The 18,595-nt window shown below is 42.4% G+C and overlaps 1 protein-coding gene across 1 annotated transcript in view; it reads left to right on the forward strand.

The window, feature by feature from the left end:
• Positions 1–18,595, forward strand: part of SEMA5A (semaphorin 5A) — a 503,265-nt gene that overhangs the window by 196,158 nt on the left and 288,512 nt on the right. The window contains exon 4 of the mRNA XM_088442351.1: positions 18,351–18,396. Within this exon, the coding sequence (XP_088298477.1) occupies positions 18,351–18,396 (46 nt within the window). The remainder of the gene's footprint in view (positions 1–18,350; positions 18,397–18,595) is intronic.

Consider the following 18,595-nt stretch of genomic DNA (forward strand, 5'->3'; position numbering starts at 1 on the left):
CGTGGCACAGTACCCTTCTGGTACTTATTGAGAAGGTCATCGTCTGGTTATTCCCAGTCACCTCCCAACTTCCTGGTTTATTGGAGTTGGTGATGTTCAAACATAAAAGTGATTTATCTACTTGGTACTAGTGGAGTTTAAAATGAGGTTTAAAAGTTTGGTGTTAAGAAATATTCCATCCAGCGTCTTCCCTTTTTGTAATTCTAAGATCTCAGAGACATTTAATGGAAATGGTACTAACCCTACATTATGCTGTCCCTGAGGCAAATGAGAACACACCCAACAGTCAGTCTGGTTTAAAACTTTGCCCACCATAGTATGATAATTCTCTAAGGGATACCCACCCCAATACTGGTTATACTTAGGTTGGCACTGCTGGTTGCACTTCTCATCAACTAAGGACCCACAAAACTCACAAATACAATAATCCTCACATGATAGACCTTCACACTGTCTCCGAGTTTCCAACATAGCAGATCTTTTAACAATTACTGTACTGGGTTTGGTCAGGTTCTCCCAACTCCACTCCATTGATATCACCATCAGCTCCCCTCTCCATCCTCTGTCCTCCGTCACAGAATCCAGAGATCCCGAAACAACCAAGGATAATGAGAACTCTGGGAGAAATCACAAAAATAACCACAACAGACCAATCCACTGCTGAAAACAATGATCTACAAATTTCTTTAGCTCAAGTATCTCACTGTAACCTTTAACCTTCCCGGAACAGACTCGCAATTGACAGGTCTACGTTATCTGCCTCGATTTCGCCTTGTCTCTCCACCGGTTGGTTGACCTTCTTACAGTGAGTGGAATGGACCCAGTTGTCTCTCTCTGCCCCTTTCAATGAAGTTGTATTTGTCAGCAACACCTGTTACAGACCTTCCCACCAATCTGTCAAACAACCTGAATGCAAGAAATTTCTGATCATAACAAATTCTCCAGGTTCAACATCATGACAGTTTGTTTCTGGCATATCATGTGACAACAATTTCATTTTCTGCTGTTGCTGCTTTAACTGTTTACTCATTGTTATAAGATACCTTACAGTAACCTCGTTGTTACTTTTCAAATCTTCCTGCGGACTTATAATCAAATGAGGTTGTCTACCAAACAGTATATCAAAGGATGACAGATTGAGGGGGGGGTCTAGGAGTTGTCCTGATACTGTGGAGAACAAGTGGTAGTGCTTCTGGCCACCCCAGTCCAGTTTCTGCCATGATCTTACTTAATTTATTTTTAATAGTACCGTTCATTCTCTCCACTTTGGCACTGGCTTGCGGTCGGTAGGAGGTGTGAAGTCTACTATTAATACCCATCAACTTACACATATTTTGGAAGACATCACCTGTGAAATGAGTACCCCTATCACTTTCAATAATTCTAGGGATACTGTATCTGCATACAAACTCCTGAACTATTTTCTTATCAGTAAATGCAGCAGTATTAGTGGCAGCTGGGTATGCCTCAACCCAATAGAAAACACATCAGTGCACACTAATGCATACTTGAGATTCCTGCAGGGTGGTAATTGGATGAAATCAATTTGTATTACCTGAAAAGGTCCATCGGTCGGAGGAATGTGGGATGGCTCGGTGGGGAGTTTTCCCAATGTTTTTCCTCAAGCAGGTCAAACAGGACATTGCTCTCTTTTCCGCTTGAGAAGAAAAACCCGGTGCACACCAGTATGCTCTCACCAACTTGCACATACCTTGCTTTCTCAAGTGAGTCAGACCATGCACTGCCTCACCCAGGCTTGGGTAGTATGCCTTGGGAGCCGCTGGCTTACCTTGTCCATCTCTCCAGAGTCGAGAGGACTCCTGCCCACAGGAGTCCTCTCCCTTGACCTCCAGACTGCCTTTTCCTGAATGGAACACAAATTTTGCATCTCAATTAATTTCTGCATATCAAGCGTTTGAAACATCATTTGGTTAATTTGCATGTTCACTTTTAACCCTGCTGCCCATTTGGCAGCTTCATCTGCCCTGTTGTTGCCCAGTGACACTGGATCATCCTCACATGGATGGGCTTTACACTTAATTACCGCCACTGCCTTATGCAATTGGATCACGCTCAGTAGTCCTTTTATATGTCTGGAATGTGCGACTGGTGTGCCTGCTGCTGTCATAAAATTTCTCAGATGCCATAGAGCACCGAAATCATGTACCACCCCGAAGGTGTACCTAGAGTCACTGTAGATATTAGCAGATTTGCCTTCTGCTAATTCACACGCTCTTCTTAGTGCCACCAGCTCCACCACTTGGGCCGAGTGAGGTGGACCAAGAGGTTCGGCTTCTATGATGTCTTCGTCATTTTCCACAACATAACCTGTACATAACTCTCCAGTGTCAGTCTGTCTATGACAACTCCCATCAGTGTAAAATGTCACATCTACAGGTGTATCCCGTATGTCAGGTCTTGCAGTAAAGGTCTGATTCAAATACTCCATACAATCATGTACATCAATATACCTGCAGAACTCACCTTCCGCCAGCGACTCACCTCTCTCCACCCTTTGTGCATCCTGTGGCACATATGGTAAATACGTTGCTGGGTTTAATGTACAGCACCGCTTAATGTTGATGTTTGCATGTGCTATTAGGGCTAGTTCCCATTTTGTGAACCTAGCTGAGGAGACATGTCTTGTTTGGGCAGAATTTAGCAAAGCAGATACAGCATGGGGAGTATAGACAATCATATCATGGCCTAATACTACATCCTCACTCTTACTGGCCAATAGAGCAGATTCTGCTACATTTCTTAAACAAGCTGGGAGTGATCTTGCCACAGTGTCCAATTGTGCACTGTAGTATGCTACGGGCCTACTGGCATCACCATGTTTTTGTGTGAGGACACCTGCTGCACAACCATTAGCTTCCGTACAGTACAAATCAAAAGGTTTTTCATAATCAGGTATTCCCAATGCAGGTTCTCTTGTCAGACTATCCTTAAGATTAAGGAAAGCCTGCTCTGTTTCCTCTGTGTGTGCAACATGATCGGGCTTTGAGGAAGAGACTAAGGACCTCATTCAGAGTCGGTCGTTGCGGCCGCACAGTCGTACGCCACCAATGTTCGCTAAACTGCACATGCGTAAAGTTCGCAATGCGCGTGCGCAAACTAGCTGCTACGATCAGAAATTTCTCTCTCCTTGAACACAGCCAGGTCGGTAGTTTGAGTGACAGAATGAGGCGTTTGTGGGTGGTAACAGGGGAAGGTGCTTGAAAACGGGGGAGTGGAGATCCGAACGCAGGCGTGCCTAATTATGCGAACGGCATTTTATGGGAGTGCATAATTAACAAAGTAGTGTCATGGCACACGTGACATGGGTGGTTTGTACACTGACCTGATCGTAGTGCTTAAGAGAGGGTATGGTCAACCTTAAGCTCTACGACCAGTTCCGATGGTCTCGATTAATCCTTATATGCCCGGAGATGACGTGTAATGCGTACGAGAAGGGGGCGTATTTTTTGTCTTACCGCCGCATCCTCCCCTTGGTCGGCCAGCTAACGATCCGATCTTAAGGACGCAACTTGCGAGTGCATCATTTGCATATCCGGCCCCTTTTCCCTTACGACCGTGCGGCCGCAACGACCGACTCTGAATGAGGTCCTAAGTCCTGTAATGGCACGGCCAAAGTAGAAAAACCTGGGATCCACATTCTGCAGTATCCACACATTCCCAATAAGGTACGGATTTGCTGTTGGTTCTGTGGCAGTGTCATGGTCTGTATGAAGTGTATATATAGACGCGCTTTTATTTATCTTTATAATAAATTGTTAATTTAGGATAGAATATGAGACAATCCTCACAGAATTATATAGTGTAGTTGAATGAAATGAATATACAAATAAAATGTAATTCAGTGTGATAAAGGTAAAATGACAAATAAAGTGAAATCAATGATAAGAAGTAAAGACCGGCAATGTCTGACAAACTGTGGACTCAGGGCCTGATTCAGACCCGGTCGCAAGTGATGTGCTATCGCAACCGGGTCAATGGTAGGCCAGTGCGCATGCGCATGACGGAGCAGCCTCCGTCGTGCGCATGCGCGAGACCTGGATAGTGACTGGCACTCCATCGCTCCGGGTCTCGTACCAAAGGGGGCGTGCTGTCGATGTTGAGTGACAGCACGCCCCCTTTGGTGGGCGGGCCGGGGGAGTGGCTGCCCAAACGGAGGCATTCCCATGTGAACGCCTCCTTTTGGGGCCGGCCCCACTGACATCATGAGTGATGTTAGTGGGAGAGATGTCGGCTCTGTGAGAGCTGAAATCTCTGGGGCTTGCGGCAACGAGACCCTACCACAAGGGTCTTGTCGCAAGCCCGATGGTCGCGATGGTCTTGACCATCGCGACCATCTTCCTGGCCGCTCGCTATAGCTGTGGGTGGTCACCCACAGCTATGCGAGCAGCCTGGCGGATACTCTAAAAGACAAGAAAGCCGGCCCCGATTCAGAGTGAGCGCTCTGTCAGAGCGTCCAGCTCTGAATCAGGGCCTCAATGTGAAACATAAAACAAAAGATGTTTATAGCTCCTTCAATGGATGTAAGTGTGTCAGTTCAGGCATCCCGTATCTGTAAACTTAAGACTGGATCCGGAGCACCGGACTGTACTTTCTCCCTGGCTCTATGTGACGAGCCGGAGTCGGGAGTTTCTGCTGTCTCTGTCTATGATGTCAGTACGTGGTCCCTCTTGAACCAACGCGTTTCGTCACTGAGTGACTTTTCAACCTTGAAAGTACAGCCTGGACCAGCAGAAGCAGGACGTTCTTAGCGCACAGGTGAATGAACCCACTCCTACAGTTGCCAGCATACCTCAGCCCTTGCTGCCATTAGGGTAAGATAGGGTGAGTAAACCAGTGCTCCGGATCCAGTCTTAAGTTTACAGATAAGGGATGCCTGAACATTAGAATTAGGAGCGCACAATAATACCTAACAAATCATGGTCTGTATGGCTTGGATTCTGTCAGTGGTCAGATGTCGTAACCCCTGGGTTAGGCAATGTCCCAAGTATTTAACCCTGGACTGGCATGGCTGTAGTTTGTCCTTAGCAACCTTGTGTCCTGTTTGCGAGAGATGAAGCAATAAAAATTTAGTATCATTTAAACATGACATAAGCGAATGAGAACAACAATAAATTGTCCACATATTGTATTACAACAGATCCATTGGCAGGTTGAAAAGATTGTAAACAGTCGTGGGAGAAGATACTGGGGTCTTTGAAACCCTGGGGCAATCGTGTCCATGTATATTGTACCCCCCTGTATGTAAATACAATTAGGTACTGACAGTCAAGATGAAGGGGAACAGAGAAGCAAGCAGAACAGAGGTCAATGACAGTAAAATGGGTGGCATTTGGTGGGATCTGCATAAGAATGAGAGCTGGATTTGACACTATGGGGAAATTGGCTCTCTACTACCTTATTAACCCCTCTAAGGTCTTGTACTAGCCTATAACCCCTCCCACCACTTTTCTTCACAGGAAAGATGGGACTGTTGGCTACACTTGCTGTACCGACTAAAATTCCCTGTTGTAATAACCGCTCAATTATGGGATAAACCCCTATCTCTACCTCCTGTTTCAGCGAGTACTGGGGAATTTTTGGAGCTTGCCTACTGCTTTTTAAATTTACCATTACGGGAGCTACATTTGCCATCAATCCAGTGTCCTGTCCATCTTTGGTCCAAATTGAACCTGGTATTTGGGATAACATTTGATCTACCTGAGATGGGTTTTTACCTGAACCAGTAGAGTGATACATTAACCTTTGGGGAGTGTCCAATATATCCCTCATCTCGTGTGCCATTCTCTCTGGGATATCTAAGAATATACCATCAGGGGTACAATATATGACATCCCATCTTACATAACAAATCCCTTCCCAGTAGGTTAGTAGGGGCCGCTGCTGCCAGGAGAATAGAATGCCTGGTATGCAATGGCCCGATAGTAACCTCTGTGGATTTCTTTAAAGGATAATGTTGCACTTTACCTGTTACACCCATTGCTGTTACTGTTTTGCTGGTCATCTGTAAATTAGATGGAGATTTTATCACTGATCTGGTCACCCCTGTGTCTACAAGAAAAGAATGTTTAGTACCAGCTATGTCAATTAACATTACAGGTTCTTCTCTAACAGCCCCAGTTAACCTGACTAGCTGTAGACTACAGGTATGACCTGCCCCCTAGCGTTGACTCTCATTCTCCAATACAGCATTTAAGGCCACATTTGGAGCAGGTGACTGGAGAATTCCCTGCATTCTGCATATATCCCTTATGTTGATATCTAGGTACTCCCTGGTTAGGGGGTCCTACCCTCCTTCACCTTACAGTTCCTAATTACATGTCCCACGTGGTTGCAGTTAAAACACCTTCGTGAGTGGTGTGGGTGAAAGGGTTGTGTGGGTTGGGTGGTAGAGAAAGATTGTGAGTGTGGGTATGAATTTTGAGGGTAATATGGTGGCTTAGGGTAGTATGGGTTTTGTGGTTGTGTGTGATAAGTGGGGTAGGGCTGTGTTTGTGGCAGTGCAGGATTGGTGAGGGCGTGTAGCTGTGCAGCTGCATGTGTGTCTGGTGGCTGTGATGGTATATTCATTCCTTCTAGAGCTTGAATGCTAACAGCCATTAGCTTCTCGCTCTGGGTCTCTCTCTTAAAGAGGATGTTTTTATCGTGCTCAATAGCTGACTCCCTGAGTGTGTCTACAGTAACTCCCCTCCAGCCAGGCAGAGATGTCTGGACTCGGGTCTTTAGATTGTCTTTAAGACCGTCCATAAGTACTGTGATGACCATTTCTCTGTGATGAGTGCTATCTATAATATCTTCTATCCCAGTGAGCTTGGGTACAGTAGTCTTCTGCAGATTCACTCTTTTTGTTTTATGGTGAAAATTTTACTCCAGTTAACTACTACCGGAAAATATACACCCAATTGAGTTATTATGCGGGTAATGTTACCTTGGTTATCCTCGTCTGTTAAGGGATCATCTCCCTCCAATACGCAATCCGTGATAAACTTTTTCACGTCGGTATTGTGTAGAAGACATGCCCTTAACACCACTCGCCAATCTTTATTGGTTGGTTCGTGAGCATTACCCAAGTTTTTCACAAATCTTTGGCATTTTGCTAATTCCTTCTTAGGGTCAGGGAAGTCTGTCATTATGGAATTTAGTTCAGCTCTTGTCCAAGGACAATGCATCAGTACATCCCTTGTGGGCACCACACCATGCGCTCGCAACACTGCTTAGTGCTGCATGCGCACTCCCCTGCATAGTGCATGCGATGCTAGGTTGCATCACATGCACACCCCTTTGCCACGTATCCCCCTCGTGCTGCCACAACTTTAAACAATCGTTATACTTTATCTTTTTCTTTCGAGAGTGCACCATACAGATGCTATCTCGGACATTGTTCAATACCTCCTTATCAAAGCTGCCAATTTTGGGAAAAGGTTTCACACTCATTCTCATCATCTTAAACCATACATCACAGTACATAGATGCATACGCACCGTACTTAGTATGCATTATATGCCGCGCTGAACCAATCAGCGCTTCCAAGAGCAGCACATCGTCTAACATCTCTACCATTTGCTTGGCTCCCATCTTGAGAAAATAACAGGCTACTTTCACTTACCTGTGGACGATTTAACAGGCCGCGCCCACACCTATGGAAGAATAACCAGGCTGCTTCCACGCACCTAAGCCCTTTTTGAGTACTTCGCACTGCTAGAATTTAAGCATTCCAATAACACTTACCCTTTTCAGTGATTTCATCCACCACAACTCAGTTCACAATCACGATATGCCACAACCGTGCGGTTCAATCACAATACCCAATAACCCTAACTTATCACTGGATGCTGCGATCACACTGAGAGCCGATACCTAACACAAACAACAACAACTACACCTGCTGTGTGTATAGACTCTGGTATCTACTACCGAACCACTAGGCTGACACCAGACGCATAGCCCCTAAGGGTCCTACCATACCGCTAGCTAGGGAACATGTTACCCCTACCAACACACGTTCACTGTTACACACCTTTTCCTGCGCAGAAAAATAAATGTTTTCCCAGATATGGCAGCACCGACTAAGATCTTTAAAACAATGCTATCAAATATCACAATGCAATCTCAACGGCTTTGTTTAAATATGCGGCAGCAATACAGGAAATACGTATATGCTATTGTGCGACTAGTCACATACACAATAATGCGACCGCTACACAAAACGTATTATTACCCTTACGCGACTTCCCCTTTTAACATGAAGTTTTATCAATGAAGAAAAACAAACTTTTTCCTTCCTTGTCCCTGGATTCTAATCAGCGCTCCTTGAACTCACACAATAACGGACAGTGGTCTCTCAGCAACAAAGTGGTAGCAGGTATTCGAAGGCACAATGCGTTCTTTTCTGCGTATGGTGCCTCCACCCTTTGCTGGGAGATCGATAACCGTGTGTTACCGTGTGAATGGCAGCATGATTTCACTCTACGAGCCCCAACTATTGATTCCTACCTATCTATACACCCTAAATGTCGCTATTTAGCGTTATAAGTCGCACAAAATATAGTTGCTTACCAGACTTTGATTGTGGTTCCAAAGCACAAAAAAATATTATTCACCAAAAAGCAGATAGTTACAAGCTGTGATCTAAATACAATTAGCGCAAACAAATTATACAATCACAAGGTACAATCCAGATACGCAGGCGCTCTGGATCCAGATTTCTGGCATCAAAGGTGAAGCCTCCGTCAAAGAAAGAACAAGCAGACTAACTACTGGAAATAGAGCGTCCGTATATATACCCTTACAGAGATAGGCAATTCAATAGAACAAGTTAGCGTAATCCCATTGGTTCTTCTTCCTGGTTCTTCTGTTACGATGCAGTTCATAGGTCAGTTTATATTGGAATAGTTCAGCCTCCAACAGCTTCTTTGTGTCCGTTTTTCCACCGAAGAACAAGTCTAAACTGGCTAATTACATTACATTTACAGAGTACATTTCAATGCCTATCTCTCTATGATGCATAATTTGCAGATGCATGTTGCGATTTACTCGCCGATGGAACCGGACGTCCGCAAATAAACAGTGGTTCAGAATGGCCCCAAACACGGTCTGCTTATCTTGTACTAAACCTGAGATCTTAAATACAGTCGCTTTATTACATAATTAATAATAAATAAAACCTTGGATATTAACCTTAAATGCTAGGGAACCTTCCTATGTAAGTGTGCAAAGTGTAAGTGTAAGGATATTAAGAAAAGACCTAGTTAGCGTTGTGAGACTACGTGTTTGTGGATTACACCATGGTACGTGTTTTGCAGGATTGTTTATATTGTTTTAGTAAATGTATGTATTTATATAATGAGGACTTTTGACATTGTTCTATTGCGTGGGAATCGCACGACGCTAAAAAATAGCATCGCCGTATGTACTTATAATATGTGATATTCGCTAAAATGGCGCTGGGTGGCCATTCACAAAATTGCGTCTTGTTGCCATTCGCAAAATGGCATCGTGCAGATTTTCATTTTAACAGATTCTTTCTCAGCCAATTATCCGGCTTCGACATATCTTTTCTGGGTTCGGTATACGATACCTTTAAGCTGCCCATCCACTAGGCGATTATACCTAGCGATGGAGCGATAACGACGGTCATTATCTCTCCATCGCTAGGTAATCGCCCACAAATCGGGCAGTAAAAGGTTAAAAACGACCAGCAATGCGCGCGCCCTGTGGTCGTTTTTCACATCAATCATCGCCCGAACATGACGGTCAACCTGACAACCGCCGTCAGGTTGCCATGTTCGGGGATGATTGTTCTGCATACACTGAACGTCTGAACGTTCAGAGTATGCAGTTCACCCCGCGGAAGACGACGGCGTCGTAATCGTGCCGTCGTCCCCATCACCGTGTAATGGCTGGGCAGCATTAGTCTACAAACTACAATTTACAGCACAACAATTCCAAATCACCACATGCTTGACAGTCTATATCAGGGCATAACTATTTATTTTAAGCAATATTCTTTACTGAACAATTTGGGCCTACTGACCTTAGAGATGTTTCTTCAAAATAATCCTTAAAGTACATACAATTAATTTCTTATTCCCTTTCTTGTGACTCTTTCTCTAACAAGATCTGTTTTAACACTTTTATCCAATTCAAAAGTTTGCCTTCAAGGTTGTTACTCTTACGTATCTGTTGTAATTTTAATTGGATCAAGTGTGCCATTTCCATTCCTTCTGTCACCTCGGGACCTAAAATTATACGTATAATATCCATGGGGGTCTGACAGCTGGACAGATTTTTGCTGTCCGCATTACCCATTTCGGTGGGTTTCCTAAACCCAATATGTGTGTGCGGGTTTACTAAACCCTGTTTTGCATATGTGTGGGTTTACTAAACCATTCTCTGTGTGTGGGTTTACTAAACCCTGTTTTGTGGGTTTCACCAAACCCTGTTTTGGGTGGGTTTTACTAAAACCCTATTACCTTCTGTTACTAAAGTGGGTCTCCTAAGTAGTTCTGGGCACAGTATGAACGTACCTTTGGGATATGGATTGATTGGCAACATTGTTATTAACAAATCCCAAAATGTTCCTACTATAGTCTGGATATAAATTCCATCAATATGGCAACCTACCAACAAACAAAATGTACTTCTGTGACTATTCACTCTGAAAGTATAAAGATCACAAGATGTATCAAGGGACAATACTTATGATATTCAGGGAAACAAATTATCAGACTGTTAAACACAATAATACATTTGCATTTTTCATATGTAAATCTATAAGGATTATTATCTGTCTAAATTTTTAAATGTTCATTAGACATGTCATTTCATAAAACAAAACCCAAAACTTAAAAACAAAAAAACAAAAGTCTGAGACACAAATATCCGTACCTGAACCCGTAGGCAGACACGGAAGTTTCCTGAAACAGCGCAGTCCAGCTTAAGCAACACTACTCATCCCTGGGTTAAAGCTAGAATCCACTGTCCCGGTCACTCCCGTCGTGTCCGCCCATGGATCAGCGCAGGACATCTCGGTATGGGAACCTCCAAGTGATAGATCGTATTTAATCTTCTGTTGGTAATCACCAGCCAGAGCTCATTATTGTGTGTGTCAGACCCTTGCAATGCTCAGTACAGAGAAAGAATCACCACAAACAGCAGACTCGGTTTCAAGATTCCCTCTGACTATATTTGCGTGTCGTACAATAATAAACAATGTTCTCACTTTGCAACTTATCAAAATATTCACATTATATCTTAATACAGTAGTCATTGTTAGTATTCATTACATTTTTATGTATATACGAAGGAGTGACCAGTTAGAGAAACAATGACAAAAGGCCAGTAAGAATACACAGTCTTATTCATACCACAATTTGATGTGAAGCCATTTGCATGTTTATACATTTTCAAGGTTCTTCAACTCAAAGCTCAACAGAAATCAGTCTCTGTAATATTTTGCAATTCAAAGCTTAAGAATAACTTTGCAGGCTCAGATCATCCATCTTGTTACAAAATGGAGTCTTATGTGGATAGCTTAATGAAAGAAAGGGATCAAAAAAACAAAAACAATAGAAAAGACTTCTGATTTTAATAGAAAGTGAGATTAGTTGGTGCACACCTGGAACCATGAATGTAAGGCTAACGTCAAAATTAAAAAGTAACTTTTATTTGGCTGTTTATAAATTGCATGAAAAATAGATTAAAAACAATAAAGTAGTGAAAAAGATTGAAAAGAAAGTGATATAAAAATCATAACCTCTGTGTCACTTATTTGTGTTTTTAATAATTATTGTTTGTGTTTGTATGTCAGTATGTTTATTCTGATTTTAAAGGGAAAAACCCCATTGGATTATATTTCCTTCAGAATAATATTATTATTATTGTGAAGGAACTATTCCCATTGTGGATAGCTTAATAACAGATTTATCAGCTCTAATAATAAAACTTTTTCTAAGGCAACCTATCTAAACTAGCGCCATCTTCAGATGGCATTAGCAGAGGCCGACTCCCCTCCTGCTGCCCCTATGACAGCCTCGTTGATCCCTGGCGGCAGCCGCAGGCTCTCTCCTTGCTTCCCCAAGACAGCTTTGTGGATCTCTGGCAGCAGCCGCAAGCTCCCTTTCAGCTTCCCCCACGGTATCAGCAACCACAGACACCAGTCCTGATGCTCTCAGGACGACTCTGTGGAGCTACATCTGCAGGCTCTCCTGTTGTCCCCAGGACAGCCCTGTGGATAACTGGCAGCAGTCTCAGGCTCCCTTCTTGCTACCCACAGGACAGCCCTGTGGATCTATGGCAGCAGCTGCAGGCTCCCCTCCTGTTGCCCCTAGGATACTCCTGTGGACCTCTGGCAGCAGCCGCAGGCTTCCCTCCTGGTGACCTCAGGACAGTCCCACGGATCTCTGGCAGCAGCCATACACTCTTCTCCTGCTGCCCACAAGAGAGCCCGTCGGTCCACTGGTAGCTGCCGCTGGCTCCCCTCCTGCTGCCCCAGGACAACTCTGTGGATCTCCACAAGCAGCCACAGACTCCCCTCCTGCAGCCCCAAGGACAGCTCTAGGTATCTCCAACAGCTCAGAGGTCCCTGATAGACACACAAGCACTTCAGAGGGGGCAGCAGGTCGGAAGCAGTTGTCTCCACAAGAGGTATTATTTGCCGAGACAGGGCTTTTCACAAGCTCTGTCCTGGGAAACATGATACATTCTTGCAAAAATAAGGGGGTTACAGCACTGTACATGACGCTTAGCCAAATGTCATACATATGTGTCACTCATCTTTGCTGCAGTCGCATCAAACAGCTCCTCTTGGCACGCCTGGTATCTTAAGACTCTGCTAGTGTAGCCGTCCCTTTTACATCTTTTTTGCTGAAAATTCAACTAGGACACACCAGGAGACTATATTGATTCATTTGATATTCAACACTTGTATATCTATGTGCGACTGAGTCTCCCAATCAGCATGCAAAGTGCTATGATGCAATGTCCGCAGATTTTTTCACACCAAGTTTTGTTAACAGACTCAGTCGCACAGAGATATACAAGTTTTGCATATCAGATTAATCAGAACAGTCCCCTGGGGCATCCTAGTCACTTCACATTGCGACTTAGACACATTGTTTGGCAAAAAAGGCTCCTGACGCTAGCAGAGTTGCTCGGGACCTGGCATCTCACTCACACCAGGCACATCGCGCTGCTTTGCATATTGAAGCTAGAGGAGCAAGGACACATCTGTAATTGTGAAAGTCTTCTCACCAATAACTACCTTTCACTTCCCAGCCCTGAGTGTCAGCTTGGTATTCTCTGTCACCGTAAAACATCTATAAATTGACCAGCTCAAATTTATGCCCTAGTCCAATCATGCAGGCCCCATAGGACGATGGTGTCCGCACTTTGGACAGCGCCCTGTAAAGGTATAGAGAAAGCCATGTTGCACCTTCCTAACCCTTCATAATTTAAGTGATCTATCTAATCAGCTTGGCCATCCTAAATTTATCCCCGAGGACAGATAAGAATCAGAGTAAGAAAAAAAGGGTCAATGACCATATAATGGCACTACCTTGAACAGTTCCACAATACTGCATGGCTCCACCTCATTCACAGTTGAAGTGTTGCAGACAAATTTATTTAGATATGTACTATTCTCAGCGCCAAAGAGACCATCTTTTCAGTTCTACCCACCCTTACATCTAATTTTTGCATTAGCCAGTGCAGGAAAGTTGCTGTTTGCTGCAAATGAAACCAGATCAGATGGAAGCATCCTATGCATAGAGAAAAACTAAAAAAAAAAACTCTACGTTGCCCCATCACCACTGAGATAGGAGGGGGCAGTTGAACAAGCAGCCTCCCCAGCATATGTGCGACTAACTAGGGGAGGAAGCAGCCTGAGCCACCAGAACTACATGAGCAGCCCTGCTATGGGGGGGTCCAGCAGCTGTCACCTCAACGTCCCACTGCCTGCCCTTGTCAGTACACACTCCCGGCAGCTAGCTGCAATGACAGGGGGCTTGCACCACCACTGGAAAAAGAAAATATAAAGCATATGAAAAGAATATAAATCATGGAAGAAAAACAGATTATACACAAGCAATAAATCACATATAGCAAGTACTCCCTGAAAAATGTATTTGGGAAAAAGACCTCCACAAGTCCAACTCAAACGTTATATAGACTCTGGTGGACCCAGTTCCACCACCTCTACCTGTAGACTGAATCAACTCACAAGGAAAATATTTACAGAAAAAGTGTAACCTACTAATCACCCAGAGCTTATTAAGTACAGCCAAGTGGGTCTAATTTTCTTTGTGCCTATTTGGCTATTTTCTTCTGAAGAAAGCACCCACTAATACTGGGGGCTGCCATTATAATCATCATCATCAACCGGTATTTGTATCTTTCCTTTTACCACCCACAAATAATACAGCTTTCTCAGGCCTACATGCATCTGTGTCTCATCTGCATCTGTTTTTAGTTATGTAAACACCCCCATACTGTACTCTACCCATGTTAGAATTTCCCTTCCCCATCTTGTCTCAGATGGGCATATATGCCAGGATAATGCTACATAAGCGCATCTGCATGTGTTTGCTTTCTGGACATGTGGAGAGTGATTTAGTTCAGGATATGCTATGTGAAATTGATTAATGTTCACTGTATCAGCCCCAATATTTTTAGTGACAACATAGAAAAGGGATTTGAGGGTAACTAGACTGTAAATCCCTGCCAAAGGAGGTAGTAATGGCAGAATCACTGGATGGATTAGACAAGGCTTCAATGCATATCTCTTTTTTTTTCTTCTAAATGACTGTATGTGTAATATGAATAGTTATAATAAGCAAATTAACACATAGGGATAATAGATCCATAGAACGACGGACTGTCAGAACTGAATGTTTCCCTTGTGGTATTGAATTAGCAGATTCATCTGGATGATTTGTGTAGTTTTCCTTGGGATCACTTCTACAACTTTATTAAGATCTTAAAGGAAGTGCATTTTTTCAACCCCACTAATGATGCAACTATGTATCTAAGGATGAAAGGTGGAACTTGATGGCAATGTGTATTTTTTGTTCAAATTAAATAACCAGTGGTGAATTAATAATATAATGGTGCTCAAGTCATTGGTCACCTCCCTGTACATTGTGTACACCAATGTAGACCAATAGAACAGTTAAAAATTATTTAATATACACTCCAGAAGAAATGTGTGTGTTTGTTTCTTTCTTTTAGGAAAGATTACAGCAATTTTCTCAAGTGTGTCAATAAACCCAATTCTCATACTTTAAGTATTTTACAATCTACATCAATTATCATTTTAATCTGACTATATACAGATGCCACCAGTTACATTGTGGCTGATCGCATCACAATGGTGCACACGCATCGCGCGATGCAATTCCCAGTGTCAGTATATGCTACGGTATGCTTATGGCGTGCACTGCAATCGCACTATGCATTCCTATGGAGGTGTATTCGCGTATGCAGTGTGCGTATCCGCTCGCGGGAGTGTGTCTCGTGCTATGCGTGGCGCGAGTTGCCGCACAAGTGGCAAGGATATATCTGGGAATATCTGTAACATGCTCCTTCCTTAATACAAAGTTCAACTCCAGCTTGCACCACAGAGTTTGGGTGGGAAAGTTTTTTATTGTCTCATTTGAGGTGGCAGCCCCAGTCCCAATAGTCTGCAGGTACTGTATCATGAATCAGTATCGATGACTATGCAATTGTATCATCTAGACAGTAGACAAAAATTTTAATGTTCAAGTTGTTTTTGCATTAAAACTAATTGCTGCTTTGAATCTAGTGGTTATATTGCCAAACCTGCCCCAGTGCTCGCAAATTGCAGTCTATTACATTTGGGCTTTTATCAAATATAGAAGTTATTAATTCATGTTTTTGTGACACAATTTTTTTCACTCTAATTATGGCAATTGTTCCGTGAGCTGTACTTTACCTTGCTACACAGCAATAATTTTAAATGAAGCAAAGTCAATTATTGAAAAACATATACTTTGTGTTAAGCATATGTATAATAATCATTGCTGATAAGCATTGCCAAAAATAAAAAGAAATTGCTTAAGAATTGAAATATTTGTTTCTTTTCTTTGCAAATCTTATTAAAATAAGCCAATAGTGAGAGATTTGAGCCATTTTACCTGCCAGAGCACCGCTATTGTATGGTGTGTTTTCAGCGATTTGTGAAAGCGCAGCTTAATATATCCGGCAGTTTGTATTCTGAACTTGTAAAAGATTGGTACGACGATTTGCAACATGTTCAAAATGGCAGTTTAGAGGCTAATTTCCAGAGGTTTGTAACACTCCCCTAAACACAACCAAAAGTCATGATTTAACCAAATCGCTGTTTAAAGAATGTATTCCATTGTTTTCTGATCTGGTTTGTAACAACAGCCTCATACTGGAGATGATGTACAGCTTATTCTCTTTTTATGTTACTGTATTTTGTGTAATATTTTTAATCGGGGCTCAAGGTGCTTTCTGAAAATGACCTCCTTCATGCCATTATGCACTTTTGGGCTTAGGCTAATTCCTGTTAACATCAGAGTATCCAGAACCTGTAAAGTAGCAGAGTATGACATAACTGGCATGTGTGAATGACAGTTGTCAATGTGTAATTTTAGACAGGGTCTGTCTCTTAGGCATAATAATAAATACCACAATGCTGGGCTAATTTAAGCTTGCTGCATTTTCTCTCTAGGAGCACATAAGAGTCCTACTGATTGCTGGTACTGAAGGATGACATTAAGTATAATTACCCTGTTCCATTCTATATTTAGAAGAGAAAGTTTAAGTTCCGTTTATTTTTTCTTAAGCTGGCCATACACCAAACCAACTTTGCTCCAACCATCCAGCTAGTTGAAAATATGGTCATGCATGGGAGCAAATGACAATCAGCCATTTGCTCCCAACCACCAGAAAACACAAAAAAGGTCATTCAGGCAAGTTGGTTGAATCTGTTAGATTTAAAAAACTTGTCTGAGCAACAGCTTTCATCTGTTTTCCAGTGTTTGGGAGCAAACAGCTGATTGTCATTTGTTCCCATGCATTACCGGATTTTCATTCCAACCAACCAATTGGATGGTTGGAAGAAAGTTGATCTAGTGTATGGTAAGCTTTATTTCATATGTTACTGTTCTGACAGCTATGTGAAACTGATTTAAGGGATCTGTAACATTAGACCCTCCAACGTGACCCCTTTCTTCAACTACAAAAAGCTCTGCTGCTGGACTTCCCACCTAATTAATGATTGCAATCACCTGCGTTGATCTAGTTAATTGATGAGAAAGGGAAGTCCAGGAGCATTTTGTACCAGGTGGAAGGGGTCATGTTGGAGGGTCTGTAAAATTTCTGCAGTTAACCCACTTCTACGAAGTTAAACGTCAGTAAAGTGCTGAAGAAGGTGATGAAATGACTGGGGCTCATTTCTATCTGCACTTCTGCTACTAAGGTTCTTGCCTGTTGAGAGACGTGCAGCTTATTTCAGCCCAATCTAGGGTGCTTGGTTGCAGCTGTAGCCCAAAGGTCGGGAAGTTTGTGTTATGTTAAAAATTCTGTGTTCATTAGCTACTGATTCAGAAATTATTTTTTCATGTCCAATTTAATATCCATACAATGAAGCTTTCATCGAACAATGTTTATAATATGGTTGAGTAATGAAGAAAACCCTATCAGATTCAGCTGTGAAATTACAATCACCCATCAACACCAGCTCTCAGGCACCTGCAGTTCATATGGCTTTGACATAAACGACCAAAAAACCTAGGTGGCCAAATATGCATGTGTTGAAGAGGCAAAGTACTTAATTTTTTTTAAGCTAATTTCCAACTTTTATCAAAATTTAGATTTTCTTCGGTGATTTGCAAAATTTGTACTGACTTAAAGAAGTCATGTAATTTGAACTGTTGTGTAATGTTTCACTTCGAACAATATATTAAATATAAAATCTATAAAATGTCAACAACCTGAACAAATTGACGCTATAACTGACTTGCAGCCTCGGCCTGGGGCATGAAGGGCCCATCATGGGGATGCAGTAGTATGGGCCCATGCTTACGGGTTTGTCCACAACTTGTAGAACATGTAACTGACTGTCTAATGGAGTAACAATGTATAATTCGAGTTCAAATTCTGGAGCCTGACATTAGGGGGAAGGGGTGGGGCCCTCAGGCATTTGGGCCGACCGTGAATTTCCCCTGTACCGGTGTGGGCCAGTTTGACTCTGCTGACAAGTCTATAATAATAGTAAGGCTTTTTATGTCATTTTGTAATATTGAAATTGAAACAACATATTAAAAAAGCAATTCATTTTTTTTTTCCAGGAACTATCTTTTCAGGTTAAGTCTGGAGGATTTGTCTTTAATCCAGGTATGTTGTGTATGATTTTTAGCTTTTTTATATTTGTATGGCAAGGATAAGATCTTTTAAAATTGTTTGGGTTTTTTGTAGCTCAGAACAACATATATATATATATATATATATATATATATATATATATATATATATATATATATATTTTTTTATTAGGCTGAATGACCCTGGAAGGTACTTTGTACTAAACTTGTTT

Source organism: Taudactylus pleione, unplaced genomic scaffold (genome assembly GCF_031769625.1).
Source record: "Taudactylus pleione unplaced genomic scaffold, aTauple2 ptg000309l, whole genome shotgun sequence".
Taxonomy (NCBI): Eukaryota; Metazoa; Chordata; class Amphibia; order Anura; family Myobatrachidae; genus Taudactylus; species Taudactylus pleione.